The following is a 23,190-nucleotide window of genomic DNA, read 5'->3' on the forward strand; positions in this document are numbered from 1 at the left end:
TATGCGATGATAGTGAGCTGCCTAGCATTACAGATGTTTCTGGAATGGAGGCATAAGATGAATATTCTTGGTACTTTATTTGTTCCCATGGGGAAATTTAGTTTTTTGGTATAAATCATTGTTGGCAGCGTTACAGGAAAACAGGCACAACACATGGAACAAACATAACATCAACAGATCACAGATCTGATTAAACAAATTAGAAAATCAAACCACAGTGCTCTATAGCAGCTGCTGGTCACAACAGTATACAATAAATAAGAAGTGCACTGGCTAGACCCACTCCACAGAGTTAAACTAAGTATGGTAACTAAAATATTAGGGTTTGACCTTATCATTCAGGGATTTAATCACCTGTGGTATGAATGATAGTAGACCAGTTTTTTTTAAAGGCTGGCTGCCAGAACCTACGCCCAGAAGGTAACAGGTCGAAGGCTGTGCACAGAAGGTGCATGGGGTCAGAGATAATTTTCTCTGCTTTATTGAGAGACCTGGATCTGTAGATGTCTTCTAGACGTCACGTGTCAGTTTGAAGCCTAGCAGCTTGCTGGCGACGGTTAAAGTTTTCCTCCGTTTTTTTCTGTGCTTCTTGTGGTGGTCACTGAAAAGTAGTGCGGTCTGCAGTATTGAGCACCACACTGAGGATTAAAAGAGGATTAAAATTGAACATTACTCAGTACCTGAAGGTCATTTGGGAAGGACACAGTGACTCGGCACATCGAAGTGCTCTAACATGGTAGGACTTGAATATATATGTAATACACAATATTTATACATAATATGTATAAATTCTCAGGGCACAAATAATCTCAAGACTAGATCACAGTTTAGAGATACGCCAACATTTTTGGAGATTCACCTATTTGCCATATTGCCGATAGTCCAAGTAGAATGTGGATGCCTTTATCTTCACTATGTGTGCAGTCCAAACTGCGGTACAGCCGTAACTGCTACTAGCTTAGCACTACAATGGCAGTCTATGGTACAGCTGCCTAGCCCCGTTCAGTCGCCCAAAATACACATTCCAACAGCGCCAGAAACACTCACATGTACATGTTGTGACTTGTGTAACTCACCACACGATGAAATAATAATCCAGAGTTACCGGGAATGGTCACTTTCGAAGTAAATCCATAGTGAGAGCTAACAAAGAGGGTTCCCTCTGCAACCAAAGGTACTTCCTCGTTTGCTCGAGGCGCATGCGCTATACTGATGACTGCACACACAGCGCATGCGCCTGAGGCAAACAAGTCAAATGAATAAGCGATAACATGAATCGACAGTCCGATAATTGTAGCACCAGTTTGCACCACCTTTCTCCATCAGACACACCGAGCTAACAGGGATTCCTGGCATGATGCCACATTTGGCTAGCAGGTGGACGGATATAATTGCAAGAGTACCTGTTGATACCAAGTCCAATCCTACAGTACCTTAGGACTACAAGATCTTATTTTCTGGTCTGTGTCTGTCTTTTAACAGAGAAAGGTGAATTCAACAGGAAGGAGTGTATCCATTGCAATGCGACCTTCCACAGTGGGGTTAGCTTGTCCAATCACCTCCGGGCATACGCAAAACGAAAAAGGACCGCCTTACTTGAAGGAACCAGTAAGTGTCAACAGCAACTAAATAAGTTAGACCTGTCCTCCAAGATCAATGCAGCATCGCTGTAGCAGCCAGGGGTATACTGTCTATTCTCCTACAAGCAGTGTTAGCATTAATTGATGGCTTTTGTTACATGTATTTCTGAACCAGTTTGGGCCAGCTTGGAAATGTAATTGCTCAGCAAATTTGCTAATTAAAACTCCTAGGAATGGATTGTGCATGTGGGGTGTAATCCATTTTAGATGTCCCAAGACTCCACTGAGGTGTGTCAGCGACCCAGCTAGACCAAGAAGCCTTACTGGCGCTTATTTCTTAAGCACATTAACAAGTACAGGATGACCAATAACTAAGACTAATACTGCCTGTAGGAGTCAGAAACCTAGTTTTATTTTAGCAAATGTATCACCTATCACCCAGCAAATTCACCTCCTAAAAATAGATGATCTATATACAGTTCTGTGCATTCGTTGTTACCTTTGCAAGCAACATAATAGCTAGCCAAACACATTTGAAAACACAATGTAAACATTAAGATATTAGCCAATCCATGTCACAAGGTTGTGAATTATGGTAGATCTATTTCCAATTATATAGATCCAACAAAGCAAAGGCGTTTCTCCCTGAGATGTTGACATGAGGAGGAGTAGTAGTAGTAGATGTTCTTCCCGATGATGAGAAGATGATCGCAGGTGTTGTAAAAACATTTGAAGATAAATCATAGTTTAAGTAAATTTAGATACTGATCAATATACAACAGGCATGGTTTGTAGAGAAGTGCTGTGAACCAAGATGAAGTTTGATAGCACACCCCCCCACGGCATTGTGGGCAAAATCTAATTCTACCTATGGAAATGGTGGCTGCACATATAGTTGGTGCACATATGCAAAAAGCCTATATAGTACAACCTTATTTATCCAATTATGACTCAGTGGATATTTTGGCAACACCTGATTGTGATTGGTTGAAGAAATGCATACGATCTGTGCCTTTATTCCCATTTGGCAAAAGCTTGAGTCAGACCTTCCACCTGGACTGCCACAGGGCGGAAACCATGGGAAACAAAAGTGAGATTAATGCAGATGTCATCTCACATAGTGAGACTCAGAACCATCCCTGCAGACATCCAAACTGACCAATGTACAGTACAGAATGGCCATCATGAACACAGTAAGCAGTTGTGCAAGGACACACTATTGTTGGAACATCACATTGTTGCATTGTAACTGCAAGTTGGTTTCATATTGCCAATATTATTTGCCCTGGTATTTCAGTGTAACTCAATCATCCAAGCTTTTCAGTGGTTTCCAGTTGCCTTTATTCCTGAAGGTTTCAGACTAGCAAGGCTCTGCTGTCATTTCACAGGCGATGCTCATGAGATAATGTATGTTTCAATTCTGTCTTCTAGCATTTGACTGTAAAGCAACGAGGCCGCGCTCAAGGCCTGGCTCAAAGAAGAAGACACTGCCCATCCCACAAACTCCAGAGGAAATGTACAGACTCACATGCAGGTAAAACATCTGTCATGATTGTTAAAGATGTATAGAGACACTGCGTAACGCGTCATCATTCAGAAACCACGCCCAAGACGGGGGAAAACAGAAATCCCCCCTCCAATCCTGGCGTTCTCCTATGTCACGTGCATGGTTGCGTGTTGCACAAAAAAATCGTATATACGGAAGATGAACACTCCAACTTACTTCTTCACAGCTAGATCCCCATTTTTCTTCGCGCCAATTCTCAATGGCTTCCGTGTTTTGCTCAGGACAGGAGTACAAAAAAAAACTTTAACTGGCGATTTTTTACATTTGTTGTCTGCGCAGCCCACCACACAACAGCTTTTAGCTATGTTTAATTCAAGGAAAATGACGCTGGTGTGTGGAAATGAACGGAGCTTTTCCCCCGTGATGGGCGTGGCCTATTTCATGCAGTGTCTCTATACAATGTCCTTGTTTGAGTCCCATCACTGGCTTCATGTTTTGACTTGCTGAAGTTTTTATATATATATATATATATATATATATATACATACAGTATATATATATATATATACCGGTATGTATATATATATGTATGTGTGTGTATATATATATATATATATATATATATATATATATATATATATATATATTGAATTGGCTTAAGTTCCTTACATTTTAATTTGACAGGTAAGACTGGTTCAAGGTGGAGACAAGTACGGTACTCTGGCTCTCTTGAGGTTGTCTTGCAAACAAACAAGCCTTGACAATGGTATATAAAGTTCTGTTGGTCGTTTGTAGAGTCACTTAATTTGTTGGGGTATTCTGATGATACCCAGATTCCACTGGAGTGCTTTTAAGGAGTAAATTCTGTGAGCTGATCTTCATATTCTGTCACATATCCCCACATATACACAACAGAATATCAGCACCAGGGCCGATTTTACACTTCATGGGCCCTGGGGCTATTCATCTCTGCAGGGCCCCCCCCCCTCAAGCGGAAGGGAGTGTTGGTGGCGCCGCCGATATTTTTTTTTAACCTTTTTTAGCCGTATTTAAAGGAATATCTCATTTTAAATCAACATTAGGATTATACTGTTGTGATGTCATTATTCAGTATTGTTAGTGAGCTAAATAGGTATGGCTAGCTCTTTCAGGTGGTAGCAGTAAACAGGATGGGGTGTCGGTCAGGACACAGAATGACGATGAGGAGACGTAGGGTTTTGGTTGCACTGTGTTGCGATCCAGCATTTATTGCAGTGACATGTAGTATTATGAGTAGTCTGAAATAGCACAAATAAACCACAATTAGGCTATTGAATATAACATTACGAAATTAAATCCATACCCATTCACAGTAGCATAAAATATAACTGAACATTGTAATGCTCATTTTAACCATAACATGAAGCTGCCTACAGCAGAATAACTTACTGTAGTCTACCCTTAAGAAGAATAAACAAATTCGACCTCATGGATGGTTAATCAGGTCACAGAGGGCAATGGAGACGCCCTGTGGCCAAACAAGGTATTGCTTATGGCGTCCACGCACACTTGAGTTGAGCAAACATTTCCCCCTCTACATAGAAATACTATTCACTTAACAATTCCAGCAGCAGAAACCAATTCAACTTAAACACAGGTAACAATAAATGGAATACCCCAACCAATTCACTACCAAAATAAGCATGGTGACAATTACAACAAAATATCTCTCATCAGGCTGAGCACATGTCGACACACGGTGAAACTGGCACGATTTAACACAGAAACAAGCAACAGACACTTACTTTTCAGCATGAACTTAATACCAAAGGGAATGTCACACTGGAACACACACAGGACCAACTAAGGAGGTTTTCAACAGCCACAGGTAAGTAAGCTGGACTAAAACATGAGGCACCCCGAAGCAAACTGAAACACTGCCTCTTTCTGAACGGCAAAACTCTTAACGAGATGCAGGTGCAGGCATTACGTCATCCCATCACTTAACGAGACTCTTAAAGGGACAGGCACCCAGAAATGTCTGAGCCTTTTATACAGCCGCCCCCAAATGTGCAGGGCACATTTGCTTCAAATAAAGGGCTTATCAGTCAGGGGTTCCAGAGCTCAGGGGGGTATCGTCCTCCCCTGATGGGAGAGCTGGCAACATCACTAACCGAGCCACCGGTCGAGTATACACGTGTCCTTTAATGTTCACATCAGCTGACCTGATGTATCCATCATCGCTGCGGTGAACCTTGGTTACATATCCAATGGGCCACAGGGCCCGAGGCAGCTGCGGGTCCACCATCATGACGACTGCCTTATCCAGGAGTTCAGGAGGAGAAGAGTGCCATTTCTGTCTGGTCTGCAGGCCAGGGAGGTATTCCCTGATGAATCTGGACCAGAATCGGTCCGCGAGAACCTGTGAGTGCCTCCAACGTCTGCGGCTCAGGATCTCCGTATCGGGATATACCACTTGGGGAAGCGATCCATCGGGCCGCCCCATGAGCAAACTATTGGGTGTCACAGGGTCAATATCTGCAATGTCGGCAGATACATAACCCAACGGTTTTGCATTGAGGATAGCCTCGACCTCCAGGAGCACTGTGAGGAGGACATCTTCAGGAACAGATTGGGCCCCCACACAGGTGTAGAGTGCTGACTTGACGGAGCGGACTTCCCGTTCCCACACTCCGCCAAAGTGTGGGGCTGCTGGGGGGTTATAATGGAACTTAATCCGTTGGCGGGCGAGTTGTGTCCGCAAGGTTGGCGCCATGCTTGCAAAGGCCTCTTTCAGTTCCCGTTCCCCTCCTTTGAAGTTGGTCCCTTGGTCCGACCACAACTCCGCAGGGGTTCCTCTTCTGGCGACAAACCGCCTCAGGGCCATCAAGTAAGCATCCGCATCCATACTGCTCAGGAGATCTAAGTGCACCGCCCTGGTGGTTAAACACTTAAAAATAATCCCCCAGCGTTTCTCCTGGCGTCTGCCCACCTTCACTAACATGGGCCCAAAACAGTCCATGCCGGTGGAGTGGAAGGCGGGTTTGTGTAGTCGGAGTCGGGCAGCAGGAAGATCAGCCATTTTGGGGATGGAAGGCCGGGCTCTCCAGCGTTGACAGTCGGCACATGCACGCTGGTGTTTACGAATTGCCTCCCGCCCACGAATGATCCAGTATGACCTCCGCAACTCTGCGAACACCCGCTCCGGCCCTGGATGGTGCAGGTCATCATCGTACTTCTGGATGAGCAGGCGTGTAACCGGGTGAGAGGCATCCAGGACAACAGGGTGCAAGGTCAAAGCGTTTAGACCCTCCAAGCGTCTAAGCCGACCGCCCACTCTTATGAGACCTGTGGACTTGTCGATTTCAGGAGCTAAAGTCAGTAGGCGACTCCCAGATGAGACGGGCTTCCCTGCTGCTAGGAGTTTGTAGTCATCAGGAAATGACTGTTGTTGGGCTCGCTGAAGGACAATCATCTCTGCTTGTCGATACTCTTCAGCAGAGGGAGGAGAACCGGAGGGGGTCTGGAGTTCTCGAGCAGTGCTGTCCATGAGCTCCTGCCAGGTGTTGTATGACTTGTCATCTGGACTGCTAGGTATCGGTGAGGTGACTATTACCCCACAGAAGGCGGCCTTCCGGAGCTCTGTATTGTCCTCAAGTGGTTCTGAGTTGGGCCTCTCTGGCCAGGTGTCTGGGCTCTGGAGAAGGAAGGGAGGTCCTTGTGACCATCGGTTCGGCTCTACGAGGGCTTCCAGGGTCTTCCCTCTAGTCAGATCATCCGCAGGGTTATTCGCTGAGTCTACGTAGCGCCAGGTGCAGTGCTCTGTTAGCTCCTGTATCTCAGCTACTCTAGCCCCCACGAAGACCTTGTAGCGGCAGGATTGGGAGTGTAGCCAGGTTAGCACGGTAGTGGAATCAGACCACAACACCGTGCGAGTCACTGTCAAGGTGAGTTCCTTCTCAAGGACACGAGCCAGCTGCGCCGCCGCAAGAGCCGCACAAAGCTCCAGGCGTGGGATGGAATGCAGACGTCTTGGAGCCACTCGTGAACGACCCAGGATGAAGGACAGGTGTATCCGACCTTCATTATCTTCAGTCCTCAGGTAGGCCACGGCTCCATAAGCTTGCTCGGAGGCATCGGCAAAGATATGCACCTCTCGGGTGGCACCATCGAGGTTGACGTCAGCAGGCACATATGAACGTGGAAAGATAAGGAGATGTAGGGACTCAAGCTCAGCCTCCCAGCTGGACCAGGCCTGCAGGAGGTCGGAGGGTAGGTTGGAATCATCCCAACCACGCTGCTTATCCCACAACTGCCGGATGATGAGCTTCGCTCGGGTGGAGAAGGGCAACAGGTAACCCAGGGGATCGTATTGGGAAGCTAAGACTCTATAAAGGTTCCTCATGGTTGGTGCCTCGTAGGCCACAGGCCTGTGTTTGTAGCCCAAAGAGTCTTTTTCCCAGTCCCAGCTGAGGCCAAGGGTTGATTCCAGAGGGTTGGACTTATCTTGTGCTAGCCACAGATCCAGGCTTTCAGATCGGGCTTCTCGGGGCAGGTGGGTCAGGACGCTTGTATCGTTGCAGGCCCATTGTCGCAGCTCGAAGCCCGCAGAGACCAGAAGGTCCCGGAGCCGATCCACCAGCAGCTTGGCTTCACCTGCCGTACGCACGCTCTGCAAGCAGTTGTCGACGTAGAAGCAATTCTCAACAGAAAATCTCAGGTCGTCATCAGGCTGGCTCTGGTTGACAACATGGCGCTGCAGAGCGTACGTCGCACAACAGGGGCTGCAAGTTGTGCCAAAAGGCAGGACCTGCCATTCGAACGTTCTTGGAGGTTCATCCACTTTCAGGTCACGCCACAGGAACTTCAGAAGGGGACGATCATCAGGGAGGAGCCGTACCTGATGGAACATCCCCTTGATGTCTCCGCTAACGGCTATGGGATGTTCTCTAAATCTCACCAAGACTCCCAGCAGAGAGGCACCAAGGGTAGGGCCCGGTAGCAGGTACTGGTTCAGAGTTTGCCCGAGGTATTGGTGGGAGCAGTTAAAGACGAGGCGATTTTTTCCGTTGTGGCTAACGAGGTGATGGGGGATGTACCAGCATTCTTTTGGGGAGGTCTCCTGAGTGACTTCCCGCACAGCCCCTGCTCCAATGAGCTTCTGCATTTCTGTCTTGTAGGCATCCGCTTGCTTGGGGTCTTTCAGGAGACGCCTCTCAGTGCTACGCAGCATAGGCATGACTGACTCCTTTGGTGCATGCAACGGTGGCATGTCGGCATGGCGCAGCAGTGGTGTAGCATATCTGAGAATTCCGTCTACATTTGTACGGACCGTCTTGGCTTCAAGCAGTGCTACAGCCTGATGATCCTGCTTGGACCTAGTCACCTCTCTCTCAGGCCGGTAAGGTACAGTGTCCACTTGCCAGAGCCTTTCAACGTGCTTGTATAGCTCATCCTTCAGTGGTAGAGAGGAGGTGAACAGACACTGAGCAGAGGGGGCTGGCCGCCCCATGAACTGGATGGGGCCTTGAAGGGTCCACCCAAGCCTGGTGTGGACTGCAGCTGGACCGCCTGGGGGGCCAAGTCTAACTGGCTCAACAGGTGTTATCAGATGGGGCTGATCAGAACCTATAAGGAGCGATGGCTTGGCTCCTCTTAAGGCAGGTATGGGAATGCCACGTAGGTGTTTGAACTTCCGTTGAAGGCGGTCAATAGGGTACGTATGCTGAGCTAAGCTGAGTCGGCTAGCTGTAAAGGCACCTTCGATCTTATAGCTAGTCCGAGGATTGGCAGCTGAGGAGACACGAAGAGACACAGTGTGTCCGTGGAGTACCTGGATGTCCTGCCGGACCGTACGCAGAGAGAGGTCTTCAGGTGTGCCCTTTATGCCAAGAAACTCAGCAGCGGCTGGCAACAGCATAGTCCTCTCAGACCCATCGTCGAGGATTGCAAAGGTGTCTAGGGTCCGGTCCCCATAATGTATGAGCAGCGGGACAACTTTCAGCATGACCCGATCTCCGGCTCCAGGTCGATCAAGGTAGAGGGAGTCAGAGGCGGAGTTTGTGAAGCAGCTCTCTTCCTTAACTGCTACATCTCTATTTTCCCTCTCTGGTCTTGTATTTATCTCATGGAGGGCCAGGAGGTGCTTTCCCTGACAGAGGTTGCAGGGTTTCTTCAGCGTACACTGGGCTGCTTGGTGGTTGCGTGCACAGCGCCAGCACCGTTTGTTCACCTGGATCCACTCTTTGAGCTGATCTTTGGAGAGTTTAGAAACTTCACTGCACTGACTGAGGTAATGCTCAGTGCTCTCACAGTAGGCACAGTAGGCTTTACTCAGTCTCTTTGTCACTGAACCCCCCTTGCGTGGCAGGAAGGTGGTCTCTGAAGACTCTCTACCTCCATGTAGGACTGTCACGGTTGGTTTCCCAGGACGACCATCAGTCCTCATGTTCGGCCTTTCTTTACTGCTTCGTCCAGTGGCTTGACTGTCGAAGCCCTGGCACCACGACTCATAGCGGAGCCATTCTGAAAGATCACGTAGCGTGTGGGTAGCACCAGGCTGCTTGAACTGATGACGGCGGAAGTCGGCTCGCTGCTCTGCTGGGAGCTTACACAGCAGTCGTGCTACGTGGGAGCCACAGCTCAGTTCTACCTCTCCCTCAGGACCCAAGGTCTGCAGAAGTCCCACTAGTGATTGTATCTGGAGAGAGAACCTCTGGAATGCCGCAATGTCTCCACGTTTGACTTCAGGGGCATCTAGGACACTTGCTATCTTCCTTAAGGCCAGCTGATGGGGTTGGCCAAATTTATCGTGCAGGGCTGTCATCGTGTCAGTGTAAGGGGTTTGTGAGTTTAGATAGGCATCGGCTATGAGCCTAGCTTCTTCCAGCCTTAGATGATCTACGAGTATTTGATACTTGAAGAGTTCTGTGGTGTTAGGTGGGAGAAGATTCTCTAGAGCTATGCGCATCCTCGCAAACTCACTGGGATCCGGGTGTATGAACTTGGGAATAGTGGGTTTGGGGCCTCTATACACATGTTCAGGTGGAGAAGGCTGCATTAGGTGGTGAGGTGGTAGCATGCCAGGTACCACCCTAGTGGCTGTCGAGGGGTAGTACACCTGTCCAGGTGTTGAGTGCCTTAGGCCTGCATAGACTGGAGCAGGACGTGCAGGTGGCTGAGAGGGATGTGCAGGAGGGTATGATGAGATCCATCTGTCGGGAGCAGGGGGTAGAGGCTGAGAATGCCATTGTATTGGTGGTGGAGGCTTACAGGGTGGATATACAGCTGTGACTTTGGGGGTGTAGTAGGGTTGGCTGCTGTATACTTGTTGTTCCTCTAAATTAAGGTTGCACATGTCTCTATGCAGGTCCTCATCAGGTTCAAGCCATGGTGGAGGGTCAGGCCAGTCCTCGGCCTCCTTTCTTTCCACAGTAATGGGGTAACCCCTCGAGGCTACAGCACTGGCTGGTGGAGGTTGAGGCCATGGGGGAGGATCGTAGGTGCTATATTTCGGGGCTGGATGGTTAGCTTGATCCATGTCTGCTTTCAGTGAGCGGGCGACCTCAATTAGCTCTTTAATCTCGCTCCGTGCCTCATTAAGATCTTTTATCCCTGACTCGAAGACATGACGGGATTCATGCAGCTTTGCATTCTCTTCCTGGATAGACCTCATTTCCTGGTGGAACCGGGGAGCCAAACCTGGACTCTGCTGGTAGGAGGGTGTATGTTGAGGTCGAACCTCACTGGTCACGTCCCACCTCTGGATGCGGCCTGGGGCTAGCTGAGAAAGCTCGGGTTGAGCAGCATCCCCATGGGGGCTACCAGAGTGAGACTGGGATGCCTGGAAGGGGGTCATCTGGACTGAACCCTCCACTGGTTGATACACCCTCCCCTCAGAGATAGGAGGTGGTAAGGCCCACTGGAACTGGTCTCTTTGACGATATCCGGCATACTCCACTTCGTAATCTTGATATCTCGGAGGTCGTTGTATTTGCCGTTTCGGCCTCACTACAGGGTACATCTCTTCACCCGACGCCATCTTGAATACTGTTATCCGGCTCGGAGGACCAATGTTAGTGAGCTAAATAGGTATGGCTAGCTCTTTCAGGTGGTAGCAGTAAACAGGATGGGGTGTCGGTCAGGACACAGAATGACGATGAGGAGACGTAGGGTTTTGGTTGCACTGTGTTGCGATCCAGCATTTATTGCAGTGACATGTAGTATTATGAGTAGTCTGAAATAGCACAAATAAACCACAATTAGGCTATTGAATATAACATTACGAAATTAAATCCATACCCATTCACAGTAGCATAAAATATAACTGAACATTGTAATGCTCATTTTAACCATAACATGAAGCTGCCTACAGCAGAATAACTTACTGTAGTCTACCCTTAAGAAGAATAAACAAATTCGACCTCATGGATGGTTAATCAGGTCACAGAGGGCAATGGAGACGCCCTGTGGCCAAACAAGGTATTGCTTATGGCGTCCACGCACACTTGAGTTGAGCAAACATTTCCCCCTCTACATAGAAATACTATTCACTTAACAATTCCAGCAGCAGAAACCAATTCAACTTAAACACAGGTAACAATAAATGGAATACCCCAACCAATTCACTACCAAAATAAGCATGGTGACAATTACAACAAAATATCTCTCATCAGGCTGAGCACATGTCGACACACGGTGAAACTGGCACGATTTAACACAGAAACAAGCAACAGACACTTACTTTTCAGCATGAACTTAATACCAAAGGGAATGTCACACTGGAACACACACAGGACCAACTAAGGAGGTTTTCAACAGCCACAGGTAAGTAAGCTGGACTAAAACATGAGGCACCCCGAAGCAAACTGAAACACTGCCTCTTTCTGAACGGCAAAACTCTTAACGAGATGCAGGTGCAGGCATTACGTCATCCCATCACTTAACGAGACTCTTAAAGGGACAGGCACCCAGAAATGTCTGAGCCTTTTATACAAGTATCTTCTCCTTTTCTCACTAACTTTCATGTCACCACCTGCTCTCCTGTCAGCATTCTAACTTACAAACACAAACTGTAGGTTTAGCCATCATGTTCTTTCATAAACAGCCTGATTGGAAAGAAAACATTGCCACTGAGATGTCACAACAAGCACTTTTATTATTATTTAGTATTTATTATTGCTGTTATGCTGTAAAAAACAAAACAAAAAAAAAAACATTTTGGGCCCCTTGATGTCCCAGGCCCCGGGGCTTCAGCCCCGGTAAGCCCATTGGTAAAATCGGCCCTGATCAGCACGGAAACATAACTTAGAAAGACTCCATAAAACACCTGTAAACAGGATACGCTGTGTATAGGGATGATAATATATAAATATACTGTTGTTTTTTTACCAAGTTTTTTGGAAATTTTCTCCCCAATTGTTACTTTGCCAATTCCCCCTGCTGTGCCGGTCATTGCTCCACCCCCTCTGCCGATATGGGGAGAGTGGTAGACTAGCACATGCTCCCTCTGATACATGTGCAGTCGCCAGCTGCTTCTTTTCACCTGACAGCGAGGGGTTTCACCGGCAGGACGTAGTCCCAGGCCAATTATGTTTGTAGGAATGTATGACCAAGCCGGAGGTACCGCTACCTAGTACCTACTCAAACCGGGTTCTCTGCGGTGGTAGGCGAGTGCTTTTACCTCTACACCAGTGGTTCCCAACCTTTTCCAACTCAGGGCCCACTTTTATGTCTCAAAAATGTTCGCGGCCCACCTCCGACCCCATAAATACAAAGGCCATATAATGCGTTCTCAGAGCACTTTTTTATTGAAAATTGAACATAAAGGACTGAACTGAATACAGGAGAAACATGTTGGAAGCTCCACAGTCACTAACACAGCACCTGTAACATGTTGCAACACCTTCAGTATTACAGTTTTCAAGGAGCTGTCCACACACACACACACATACACACACACACACACGCACACACACACACACACACACACACACACACACACACACACACACACACACACACCAATCATTCAAGGAGCTGTCCATCAGCACCACACAGATGTCAGAAATGACAAGCAAGGGGCTGTCTGTAACAGGCTAATTAACAAATGATTAATAAATAACGGTATCCTTCAACAATGGAAAAATGCATTCTCATAACAATTTGACATCCAATATCAGATCCAAACAAAATCCAAATATCAGAAGAAAGCCCATTAAATCGATAGGGTTACAAATAAACACAAACCCAATATAAAGATGATGTAAAGATGAAACTTCAATTCAAGCAAAAGCAATAACATCAAAGAAACAAAAATCATACTTTTTCAAGTATGATTTTTCAAAATCTTTCAAAAAAAATTGATTTTTTTTTTTTTTTTCCAAAAATCATACTTTTTTGGAAATGATTTGGCGGCCCACTTGCAATACCTTCGCGGCCCACCAGGGGGCCGCGGACCACAGGTTGGGAATCACTGCTCTACACTATCCAGACGCCCCATATTATTTTCTTGTGGTACAATTTTTTTTCTAAATATCTAAATATTTATTTGTGGTATGAAATATATGCAAAGTTGTATTAAATACAAACATAATATTATCAACATAGAATGCAAATTAAATTTCTTTATATGAAGGCATAATATTGCAATAACAAAAAAAATCTAGTTTTTGTAAGAATTTAACTCCTTGCTTCATTCCTTGGCGCAATTGCCAAATTAGACATTTTAAAACATGTTCTAATTTGACCTTTCTTGGTAGCAAATCTTTTATTGGGCCCCTGTACTGCTTCAGAATGCTGGGAAACATTGTGGAGTATTAGGTGTCATATAAATGTCACCCGAGTTTGCTTCTTGGGGTTTCAAAGAAAAAGCACATAATTTTTCTATGGAAGTCACTTGGAGAGATTTTGAAAAGACCTACTGAGAAGTGAACCTCTTACACGTTCATCATGCGATGTAAAAGCAGGAGGTTGATCATTTCCTCTTTATTCTGAATCCTCATGAACTCTTGTCAAGTCTTTCTTCACTTCCAAATGCCACTGAAATGTATTTAGAGACCCTGATCTTAGAAGGGCAGAATAATGAAGGAAAGGAAACCGCTAAACAGAACTCATTCAAAATACATACTACAGCATGCGCTGGGACGCATCATCAGTGATGTTAGCTGGGGTCGTAAGGTGTTTCGAACTCTAAACTGCTATAGAGGAAGTCAAGGTAGGCAAGTTCTGTAAAATGTTGAAACATGGCTATGTCTCTAGCTGGCTATGGTGTGTCTTTTTATCACCACTGCATGTATCCCAGGTAGCATGTGTACATCACAGCTTTATCAGTTATTTGTAACCAGAATGTGTTTGTGTGGATTATTATAAACAGGATGCTGTCATGCAAAAAAATATTGACCAGATGTCATGTTTTGAATTCATCGTCAGTCCTTCCTTGTCTTTCCAGGTTCTGTGATCTAGTCTTCCAGGGTCCCTTGTCGGTCCAGGAGGACTGGATTAAACATTTACAGAGACACATTATGAACACTAGTGTCCCCCACACTGGGCTAAGCATGGTAGAGGTCACCACGCCGCCCAAGGACCCCCCCAACTACAAGACTGACCAAGACAGCTCTCTGACAGCAACACAGGCTGCCTCATGAAGCCAATGGGGATCTTTTTAGAATTCACTAGACTGTATGTGTATGTACATTGGATGTTTTCACTTTTATTTTTATTTTGAACAGTCAATCAAATATTGGCCAAAAGTACAATATGCTCAACATTGGAGATACAGTATTTTACATGTATGGGCAGACAAAAAAAAGTTTAGGATATTGTTACTTATTTCCGTTTCTACATGGTCCTTTGTTTTTGGAATACAATTCCAAATGGACAGACCGTTTTCTTGTTTTATGCAGTAACGTAGTGTGGAACCCATTTCTAATGAAGACAACTTTTACCTCAGATTTATCATGGTTCAATTCCATTTCTGTCCAATTTGGGAGCACCTCTCTTCTGTATCAATATTCACATTTATAATATACATAGAATCATGACTTTTTGTATTTCAACATGTTCAAATCAAGACCACACAGACTGTTTTCAGGGCATAGTTACTGAGATATATTAATTGAAAATTATGGCAACTGAAAGTTATTAAAATACAGTATGAGATTTAAAAGTGGAAAAAGTGAAATATTATACAAGAACAAAAGAAGTAACAATGTATGCAAACTCTGGTATGCATATGAAGTGTTTTATAGAATTGCAGTTAACGGTATTGTTTTCTAATACAAACTTCTGAACTGAAGGTGGTTTAAAAAAAAAGCGCAGCCACAGTGCTGATAAGCCCCTCATAAATGTCACCTATATTTAATGTTTTCAACAACTGTTGCAAAAAAAATACGCTGTTTTGAAATAATTTAATTTTAAATGTACTATATCACACAGATACAATGCTTAAAACATTTTTGTGACGTTCTAAATAAAAAAAAAGTTAAGCAAGGTGTAAGTTGTTTTGGTTTCATCCAATTATTTAACTTGACTTTTTGCACACGTCATTTAGAAACATTAGCATTTGCTTTCTACAAAGTGAAGAAACTACATTAAATTATATACAAACTGATTCCTCAAGGTGACTCGAGGGTGATGACCTGGAGTAGCTAGCAACAACAAGGACAAAAGGCAAAGGTGAAATGACAAAGGTGAAATTTCTTCTCAAGTCCTGAACGGCACATTAACAGTATCCTCTTCTACTCCAGGTCTATTAGCAATGTATATCAGTGCCAGTCAGAGCTTTTATCAGTTTAGTCTGTTCATTTGTGTTCAAAGGTCAACTGTTTGCAGTCCATTGTTCTTTACCTGTAGCAAACAGGATCTTGATGTAAACAGGACTTCAAGGATTTTTTATGTTCCATCATTCAAATGGATCGGCACCCTGAAAGGGAGAATATTTCAGTTTAGTCATGATTACACAATTGTTTCTCTGATCTAAATGGATCCTCAAGTGCACTTGCTTTCATTGTAGGGTAATAGTAATCAGTAGACCTTAGCTGAAAACAAATGCATTTAATGGCAGACTGAAATGTTTTCACCTTAATATAGCCTACAATTTTCTCAGTAGTTCAAAGGATATAGTGGAGGTTGTTGCTATGTTGTGCTGCTATAAGGATATTACTGACACTGTTTGTTATTCTAACCACGGCTACGTTTGGCGGAGAGATTCTGATAGATTTGGTATGTTTGGTTTGTTTTCTTCTGCATATGGAGAGAGTAAAGTTGAGTACATGATGATCTCATCTTGGCAATATTTGTCACCATAGTCTGTTTTAATGTGCCATAGAGAAATGATTAGCCTTCTATTGATCAGAACCGGTCGAGTCCAACCCACATTGATCCCAGCCATTATTTTTGATTTAGATTCATCATTGCACCTGTAGGGGGTGGCATTTTACAGAAATCGTACATCGTATTAAAGTTAATGCTACATCACCGAGTTGTGATACCATTAAATATACCATTAATGTTTTTGTTATGTTAAAAGTACCTCAAGGAATTGTTCAAACTGAGGTTTCAGCAGCATCATCATGGTTTCTGCCTTGTTAAGGCACGCACGTCTCTGCCACATTCTAAACTCCTTTAAAAAAAAAAGAGTAAAAAAGGTAAAAATTGTATTATTACAAATTACAAATAATGAAAACATGAGCTTGCAGAAACAGTGATTTGACAACCTAATATGGACAGCAGTCTCACAAATTTGATGGATTTTCATACCATCAAAATATTTTCTCCTGTCCATATCATAGACTGTATAAAAATAGCTCCATATTCAACCTGAACTTCCCTTCAGTGATATTGTGATGTCAAACATGCCAGCCGGTTGCCAGAGTTACCTTTTTGCTGCGCAGGTGTTCCTGAGAGTTAAGATGTTTCTCCACCGACGCCACCGATATGGAGAGATAGACTTTGCAAGCTGCACAGTGGAACATTTCCACCTTAGACATGTGCTCATTATCCCGCAGTGCTGACAAAGCAAGGATCACATCATATTTAGACTTTATTTTAACAGAAGAGAAGATATTTGAGACATTACATCTTTCACAATCTGCGACCACTCCAGGTTATTTACCGTCAACCGCACTTTCCTCTATGGCCCGGATGCCTTGCCGGACTTTGAACAGCATGACTTCCTGGACGTGTAAAGAAGAACATGTCACTCCAAAACTGGCCAACACACATAGGGTTGTTAATATATCTACTGTAAATGGAAGAAGAAACCATGCATACAGTGCATCATCTTACCTGCAGGAAGGCTACAGCCAGGTCATCGTAGTTGTTCTGCTGCTTGATGTGGTCCAGGGTGTCCCAGTGGCTCTTGCTCTCTAGATGATTTTCCAGTTCCGGCATCTTGGAAAACTCAACCTCACACAGCTCACAGGTGAACGGGCTCCTAAACGAAAAATATGAAGACACGACATTCAACTTCCGTTAACCACAGAACAGCCAAAAACCAGACTTTCAACACCAACAGGAACAGCTTAAGGCAGTGATACTCAACTTGGGGCCCGCGGGCCGCATGCCACACAGGGGGCAAAAAAGTGACGTTTCGAGCAAAGCTCTTCATCAGAGTCTGATGAAGAGCTTTGCTCGAAACATCACTTTTTTGGGTGTTTAATTAAAAAACACTGAAACTAGGAGCCCTTGCAGTGTACGAGCTTTTTATTCATTTGTATAAGTGTTGTATTTCCCTGGTTTTAAAGGCTGCATTACAGTAAAGTGACGTAATTTTCTGAACTTACCAGACTGCACTATTATTTGCCTTTACCAACGTGGTCATTATATCCACGTTACTGATGATTTCTCACCAATCTCATTGTCTGAATATTTTGTGAAAACACCAAAAGTCATCCCTACAATATTATCGCGAAATTAATCGACATACTGTATGATCGATAGGTATTTGGTTAAAAACAAATCGTGATATTTGATTTTGTCCATATCGCCCAGCCCTAGCAGCTGTACATTTTAAAACAGAGATGGAAACCCTGTCATTGCATTTTATTTTGATCAGTCTTGTTTTATAAAAGTGCTTGTGACATCTCACATCTCACTTACAACTGAACATTTTAGCCAACTTCGTAGAAAATACAGATATTGTGTGTCGCCATTCAGCCTAAAAATACCAAGATATGATGTTTTTGTCCATATTGCCCAGCCCTAACTTTACTCTTCTAGTTGACAGTCCTGTCTACAGTCCTGTGTGTGTGCGTGTTGTGTCTGTCATGCATATGCGTGGCTGGGGTCAGTCCCCATCAGCAGCCAAATACAGCATTTCCTTTCTACAGAAAATGGATGAAGCATTCATTTCAGTTCCCTTAAAAGAAACCACAAACTGAAAACTGATTTTAAAATAATGAGCATCAGCATCCTTGGTGCTTACTCTTCCATTTCCAGACTTCCGCTCGTGTTCCTCGTCATCTCGGGCAAAGGTGCGATTTGGTCTACTCCTACAGAGCAAAATGATACACAGAATAACTATGAAAATATACACTTTTAGTATAGGTTTGTTCATATAGAAAATAAATACACAGCAGAAACGTAATATATTAGAGTTTCATTTATCTGAAAACCCATTGAAATGGCAATTTTTTGAAGAAGATACTTCATCCAAACTTAACTTCCCCCTCCAAACAAAGAAGCATGCACACGAACCAAAACGTCAGATGTCGAGCCAAAACCACCACAATGAAAGCACTACTAAACACTGGCATACACACATTCTACAATGCAATGCAATCTAATTTACTCTCCAACTATTTTAACTTTATTTTAATAAACCAACAATGGCATAAATTAACCAGTATTAATTAATACACAGGACAAGATGTTACTATCCCTTGTGCCAAAATCCGAGGAAAAACACATTTAGAAGCCCAATCCAGAATAAAACAAGCTAACAAACTAATAAACAGAGAAAAGATTTATTAGTCATTTCTGGAGATGACTGATGGTTTGAGAATCCCTTACCTGTTCCCACATATCCTGGCATATCCTCCTGACTGGTGCCGATAGTCCACCTTGGTGGGGACAATCTAACAGGAGTGGTCATCTGCTGAGGACAGAAAGGGCACCATTGGTACCGAATTACCATGGTAAGAAATTATTCATCATTGCTAAAAAAAAATCTGAAAGAAAACCAAGTGACAGTTTAGACACTCTTCTTTTCAACAAAATACAGCTAAGTTCAACATGCATCCTACATTCTGCTGAGCAAGACCAACCTCTTGACATTACATTTCACCAGACTAAAGTTTGCCCCCCCTGACATGCTTCCCTGTCAACAAACCTCTCTCCTGTATTCAGGGATTGTCATCCTCTCTTCTCCGTTGGTCCTCTGCTCTCTGTACGTGGATAACCCCGATGGAGACATCAGCCGGGTGGAGGAGGCGGCACCGAGCCGGTCAGGGCTGAATCCTCTGTGGTCAAGATGTCTGTTAACGGAGCTGTAACCCGGTGGTTCTGTGTTAGGACTATAAGCGCGTCGTTTTTCTGTGTTAGGACTATAAGCCTGTCGTTTTTCTGTGTTAGGACTATAAGACCGTCGTTTTTCTTTGTTAGGACTATAAGACCGTCGGTTTTCTTTGTTAGGACTATAAGGCCGTCGTTCAGGGCTATTACTTGGACTAAGACCTCGACACTCTGTGGGTCCCATTTCAGGGCTAAAATCCCGCCGTGGCTTAGAGTAGGCCGAATCCCAGTGCGATGACCTGTCATGACGACCTCCACCTGGAGACGCATGCTCATATCCACGATGTCTCAGGTCGTTATCCTGGTCAGGACTGTGTCTCAGGTCATTATCCTGGTCAGGACGATGTCGCAGGTCGTTATCCTGGTCAGGACGATGTCGCAGGTCATTATCCTGGTCAGGACGGTGTCTCGGGTCATTATCCTGGTCAGGACGGTGTCTCAGGTCATTATCCTGGTCAGGACAGTGTCTCAGGTCGATATCCTGGTTAGGACGATGTCTCAGGTCGTTATCCTTGTCAGGACGGCGACGGTCGCCTTCTCGGCCCTGCGGCATCTCGGGCTCAGACTCTGATGACTCAGGATCATAAGGGTTGTACAGCTCAGCCCTGAGGGAGAGGGAGGAGGCTCGTTACATCAACCCACCTTTCTTTTTTCTTTTTAATCAAATCACCCCCCCCCCCCCCATTGTCTGCCCAATTGTACTCCCCCTGCTGGGGTGGAGCAATGGCCGTCATTGCTCCACCCCTTCTGCTGAGCTGGAGAGAGCCGTAGACTAGCACATGCTTCCTCCAATACATGTGCAGTCGTCAGCCGCTTCTTTTCACCTGACAGCAAGGAGTTTCACCGGCAGGACGTAGCCCATGGGAGGATCACACTATTCCCCCTACCCGCGAAAAGGCGCCCCGACCACCAGGACTCATACCCCAACGGCTTGCCACCCGCAGACACAGCCAATTGTGTCTATAGGCACGTCTGACCAAGCCAGAAGTACCACTACCCGGAATTGAACCCGGGTCTCCACTCCACAGTGGTAGGTGAGTGCTTTTACCTCTACACTACCGATCAACCCACCTTTCTGTATCATAGCATTCCTTTTACGGCTTAGATGACACAGGACATCTGTGACACCACACACTATTAATCATTCTCTGGTAAATTGTATAACTGACAGTCTTACTTTTCTGAACTGTCTGTGCTTCTGTCTTGACAGCTGACATCTTGAGGGCTACCTTCCCCTGTTGGTTGGAATGAAGATTTCCATTTACCAGCAGAAGACAGCGCTGCGGATTACAAAAAGAAAGGTGGAAATTAAACAATCCATTTTGAATGACTGGATAGGCTACTTTCAGACAGAGAAAATGTTTACAGTTGTATACCACTAAGTGATACCAAAAGGAAATCGTTGTGTTTTGTTCAGGTCTGTTGATTATAGCAAAGTATGCCGATAACATAATAATCCCTACTTATGATTTATGAATAAATACACGTGTGGGCTTGCAGCCTAGTATCACTCTTCTGGTTCTTCTAGATCAGGGGTGTCAAACATACAACAGGTATGGAGCAAGTTAAATATTAAGTAGCCTATTCATATTTTCTGTATTCATCACTAAATGGTCAACTATTTTCATTACGCTTGATTATAGAGAATTGCACAGTTGCCGTCAATTGTAATGCAGTTACAGACAGTAGATTTGATCATTTGTTTGATGATAGCTGAGATAACCCTATGTGTTCTTAAAATGTACCTGTATTTCTTTACACTAAAAGAAACGGGAAAAGTATGAGGTTTTGTCATTTATGGCCATTATCTAGAATCTAGATAATGGCCATGTTGCTTCCTGAAGAATGATTGTGATTATGTTACTAGGTATCCCCAAATGACAACAGTGTCACACACACACACACACACACACACACACACACACACACACACTAAACAAATATACGGATTAATTGAATCTGTACTTTTCTGTGCTGGTTGTGTGATAGGTGCCATGTTAGTCGGCTGACTGGGCATGGGCGATTTGATTGCCATCTTCATTGGGGTCTCGATAGCTGGCTTCATTGGGGTCTTCATAGCTGACCTCATTGGGGTGTATCCCATGCTTTCTCTGTAGTCTTGGGGTGCTCTGTTGTCAACAGAAGACGGAAAAGAGAGCATGAGTATGAAGTTCGGTGAGAACAATAGGAACAATACCACAAAACAAACGAATACCATAATGCTGAACATTAACATGACAGGGGCAACGCTAACAACAAATTAGCTACGCGAGCTAGCTTCGCTGTTAGCTTTAAGCTCCCATTAGCTAGCTACATACACACCAAACAGCTCAGTGAAAATAATGTTTAAGATTAAGCATTCAGTTTTATCACACATGCTTCACAGATTAAAACATGATTGTCTCAGGAGCAACTAACGTCACAAGCACCGTTTTCGATTTGTATCCAACTTTCTGAATGAAATGGAGGGGCAACGCTACTTGACGTCGCCTGACGCAGCAAACCAAAATTTAACGTTACCTTCCAGTTTGGTGTGGTTTGTTTTCTGGCATTTTATGTTGGTGTTGTTTGGCAAGCTGCTGCAGCTTAGCTTTAGCTGCAGCTACTCTGTCTGAGCTGTACATTTTGTCGCTTGGTAAATTGGTAGGGGTCAGATATTCCGATTCCAACGACTCAAGATTGGTTCTTCTTCTTTTTGATTAATGGCGGATTGCAATCTTTGACTTTGAAGGTGCATACCGCCACCTACTGTACCGGAGTATGTAGAAATAGTTTACACACAGAATGGTGATGAAACCTTATAGTTAATTTGACTTCCTCCCTCATATTTCCCCTCCTAACACCTTGTGTAGTTATAGATTTCTGTACTTTGTAGTATGTTCGCCCTTTACTGGCCTCACCCCATCGTGATGGCGATGCCAACTGCTTTTATATAGCCGGACTATTTTCACCGCTGAACTTACAGTCAATTTTGTCAACAATATGTTGTGACTGTACTGATCAAAACTGCTTTAAACTTATTTTATGTTATTTATTATCTGCCACATGCACATGTACATTTCAATAACCGATAAATGTGGAAATTAATTCAGACTACATTAGCGGAAGGATATTGCAGTAATAACGGGTGCTTGGGCTGCTACAGAGTCTCTGACAGGTCAAAATGAGGCCTGACAGGGTTGTGGCAAATTTTGTGTAGTAGGCAACATTTACTGCTCTCTAATTAATAACTTATTACAGAGAAAGTTGAGACTGACAAAAGGAAAGGTGCAATCAATTGCTCATCATTAGATGGTTAATTTAAGCAACATCATTTCATTTTGTTGACATAGAGGTTTTACAGAGGGAATTTTGGACATCCTTTTTATCACTCCATACTGTCAACAGTGAACTAAAGTCATACATACATAGAGTACACAGATAGCAATGGCACGTTGGCATAGCGGTGGCTCAACGGTGGCTTTTAGGTGGCAGAACGTTGGGGCCAACCACGGGCGCACGTCATTATGGCAGGTGGCATCACGTTCCCACAACGTTGGAAACAGGTTGGCTTACACTTACAGTGTAGGCTACTGTAAACAGTCCACTGCACGCAATTTAATTATTTGTATG

At 44.4% G+C, this 23,190-nt stretch overlaps 2 protein-coding genes across 4 annotated transcripts in view; one reads left to right on the forward strand and one right to left on the reverse strand.

Moving 5' to 3' along the window:
• Positions 1-15,175, forward strand: part of znf644a (zinc finger protein 644a) — a 27,260-nt gene extending 12,085 nt beyond the window's left edge. The window contains exons 4-6 of the mRNA XM_083658762.1: positions 1,483-1,608; positions 3,012-3,114; positions 14,516-15,175. Coding sequence (XP_083514888.1) covers positions 1,483-1,608; positions 3,012-3,114; positions 14,516-14,711 — 425 coding nt within the window. The 3' untranslated portion in view covers positions 14,712-15,175. The remainder of the gene's footprint in view (positions 1-1,482; positions 1,609-3,011; positions 3,115-14,515) is intronic.
• LOC310796558 (uncharacterized protein) lies at positions 14,725-22,255 on the reverse strand. Of its 3 annotated transcripts, XR_014553683.1 has the most exons (12): positions 22,099-22,255; positions 21,544-21,707; positions 20,756-20,858; positions 19,397-20,183; positions 19,078-19,162; positions 18,491-18,557; positions 17,353-17,500; positions 17,180-17,240; positions 16,944-17,074; positions 16,598-16,687; positions 15,913-15,988; positions 14,725-15,713 (listed from the first exon to the last, which is right to left on the reverse strand). XR_014553683.1 is itself a non-coding variant. In XM_083658764.1 (11 exons), the coding sequence occupies exons 1-11, from the start codon at positions 22,200-22,202 to the stop codon at positions 15,968-15,970; spliced, it is 1,758 nt and encodes a 585-aa protein (XP_083514890.1). In that variant the 5' UTR covers positions 22,203-22,255; the 3' UTR covers positions 14,725-15,967. The 3 variants fall into 3 exon arrangements, 2 of the variants coding, with proteins under 2 accessions (XP_083514890.1, XP_083514889.1); XM_083658764.1 differs by having other exon boundaries at positions 14,725-15,988; positions 19,078-19,159; XM_083658763.1 differs by having other exon boundaries at positions 14,726-15,988.
• Positions 22,256-23,190: the final 935 nt, after the last annotated feature.

Source organism: Poromitra crassiceps (genome assembly GCF_964638095.1).
Source record: "Poromitra crassiceps genome assembly, chromosome: 23".
In the NCBI taxonomy this organism is placed as follows: Eukaryota; Metazoa; Chordata; class Actinopteri; order Beryciformes; family Melamphaidae; genus Poromitra; species Poromitra crassiceps.

Coding starts and splice junctions, on each gene's coding strand:
- LOC310796558 (XM_083658763.1), bottom strand. CDS start 22,202: ATGTACAGCTCAGACAGAGTAGCTGCAGCTAAAGCTAAGCTGCAGCAG. Junction 20,859..21,543: donor CACACAACCAGCACAGAAAA/GTACAGATTCAA, acceptor TGTAATCCGCAG/CGCTGTCTTCTGCTGGTAAA. Junction 17,241..17,352: donor TGGCTGTAGCCTTCCTGCAG/GTAAGATGATGC, acceptor TTACACGTCCAG/GAAGTCATGCTGTTCAAAGT.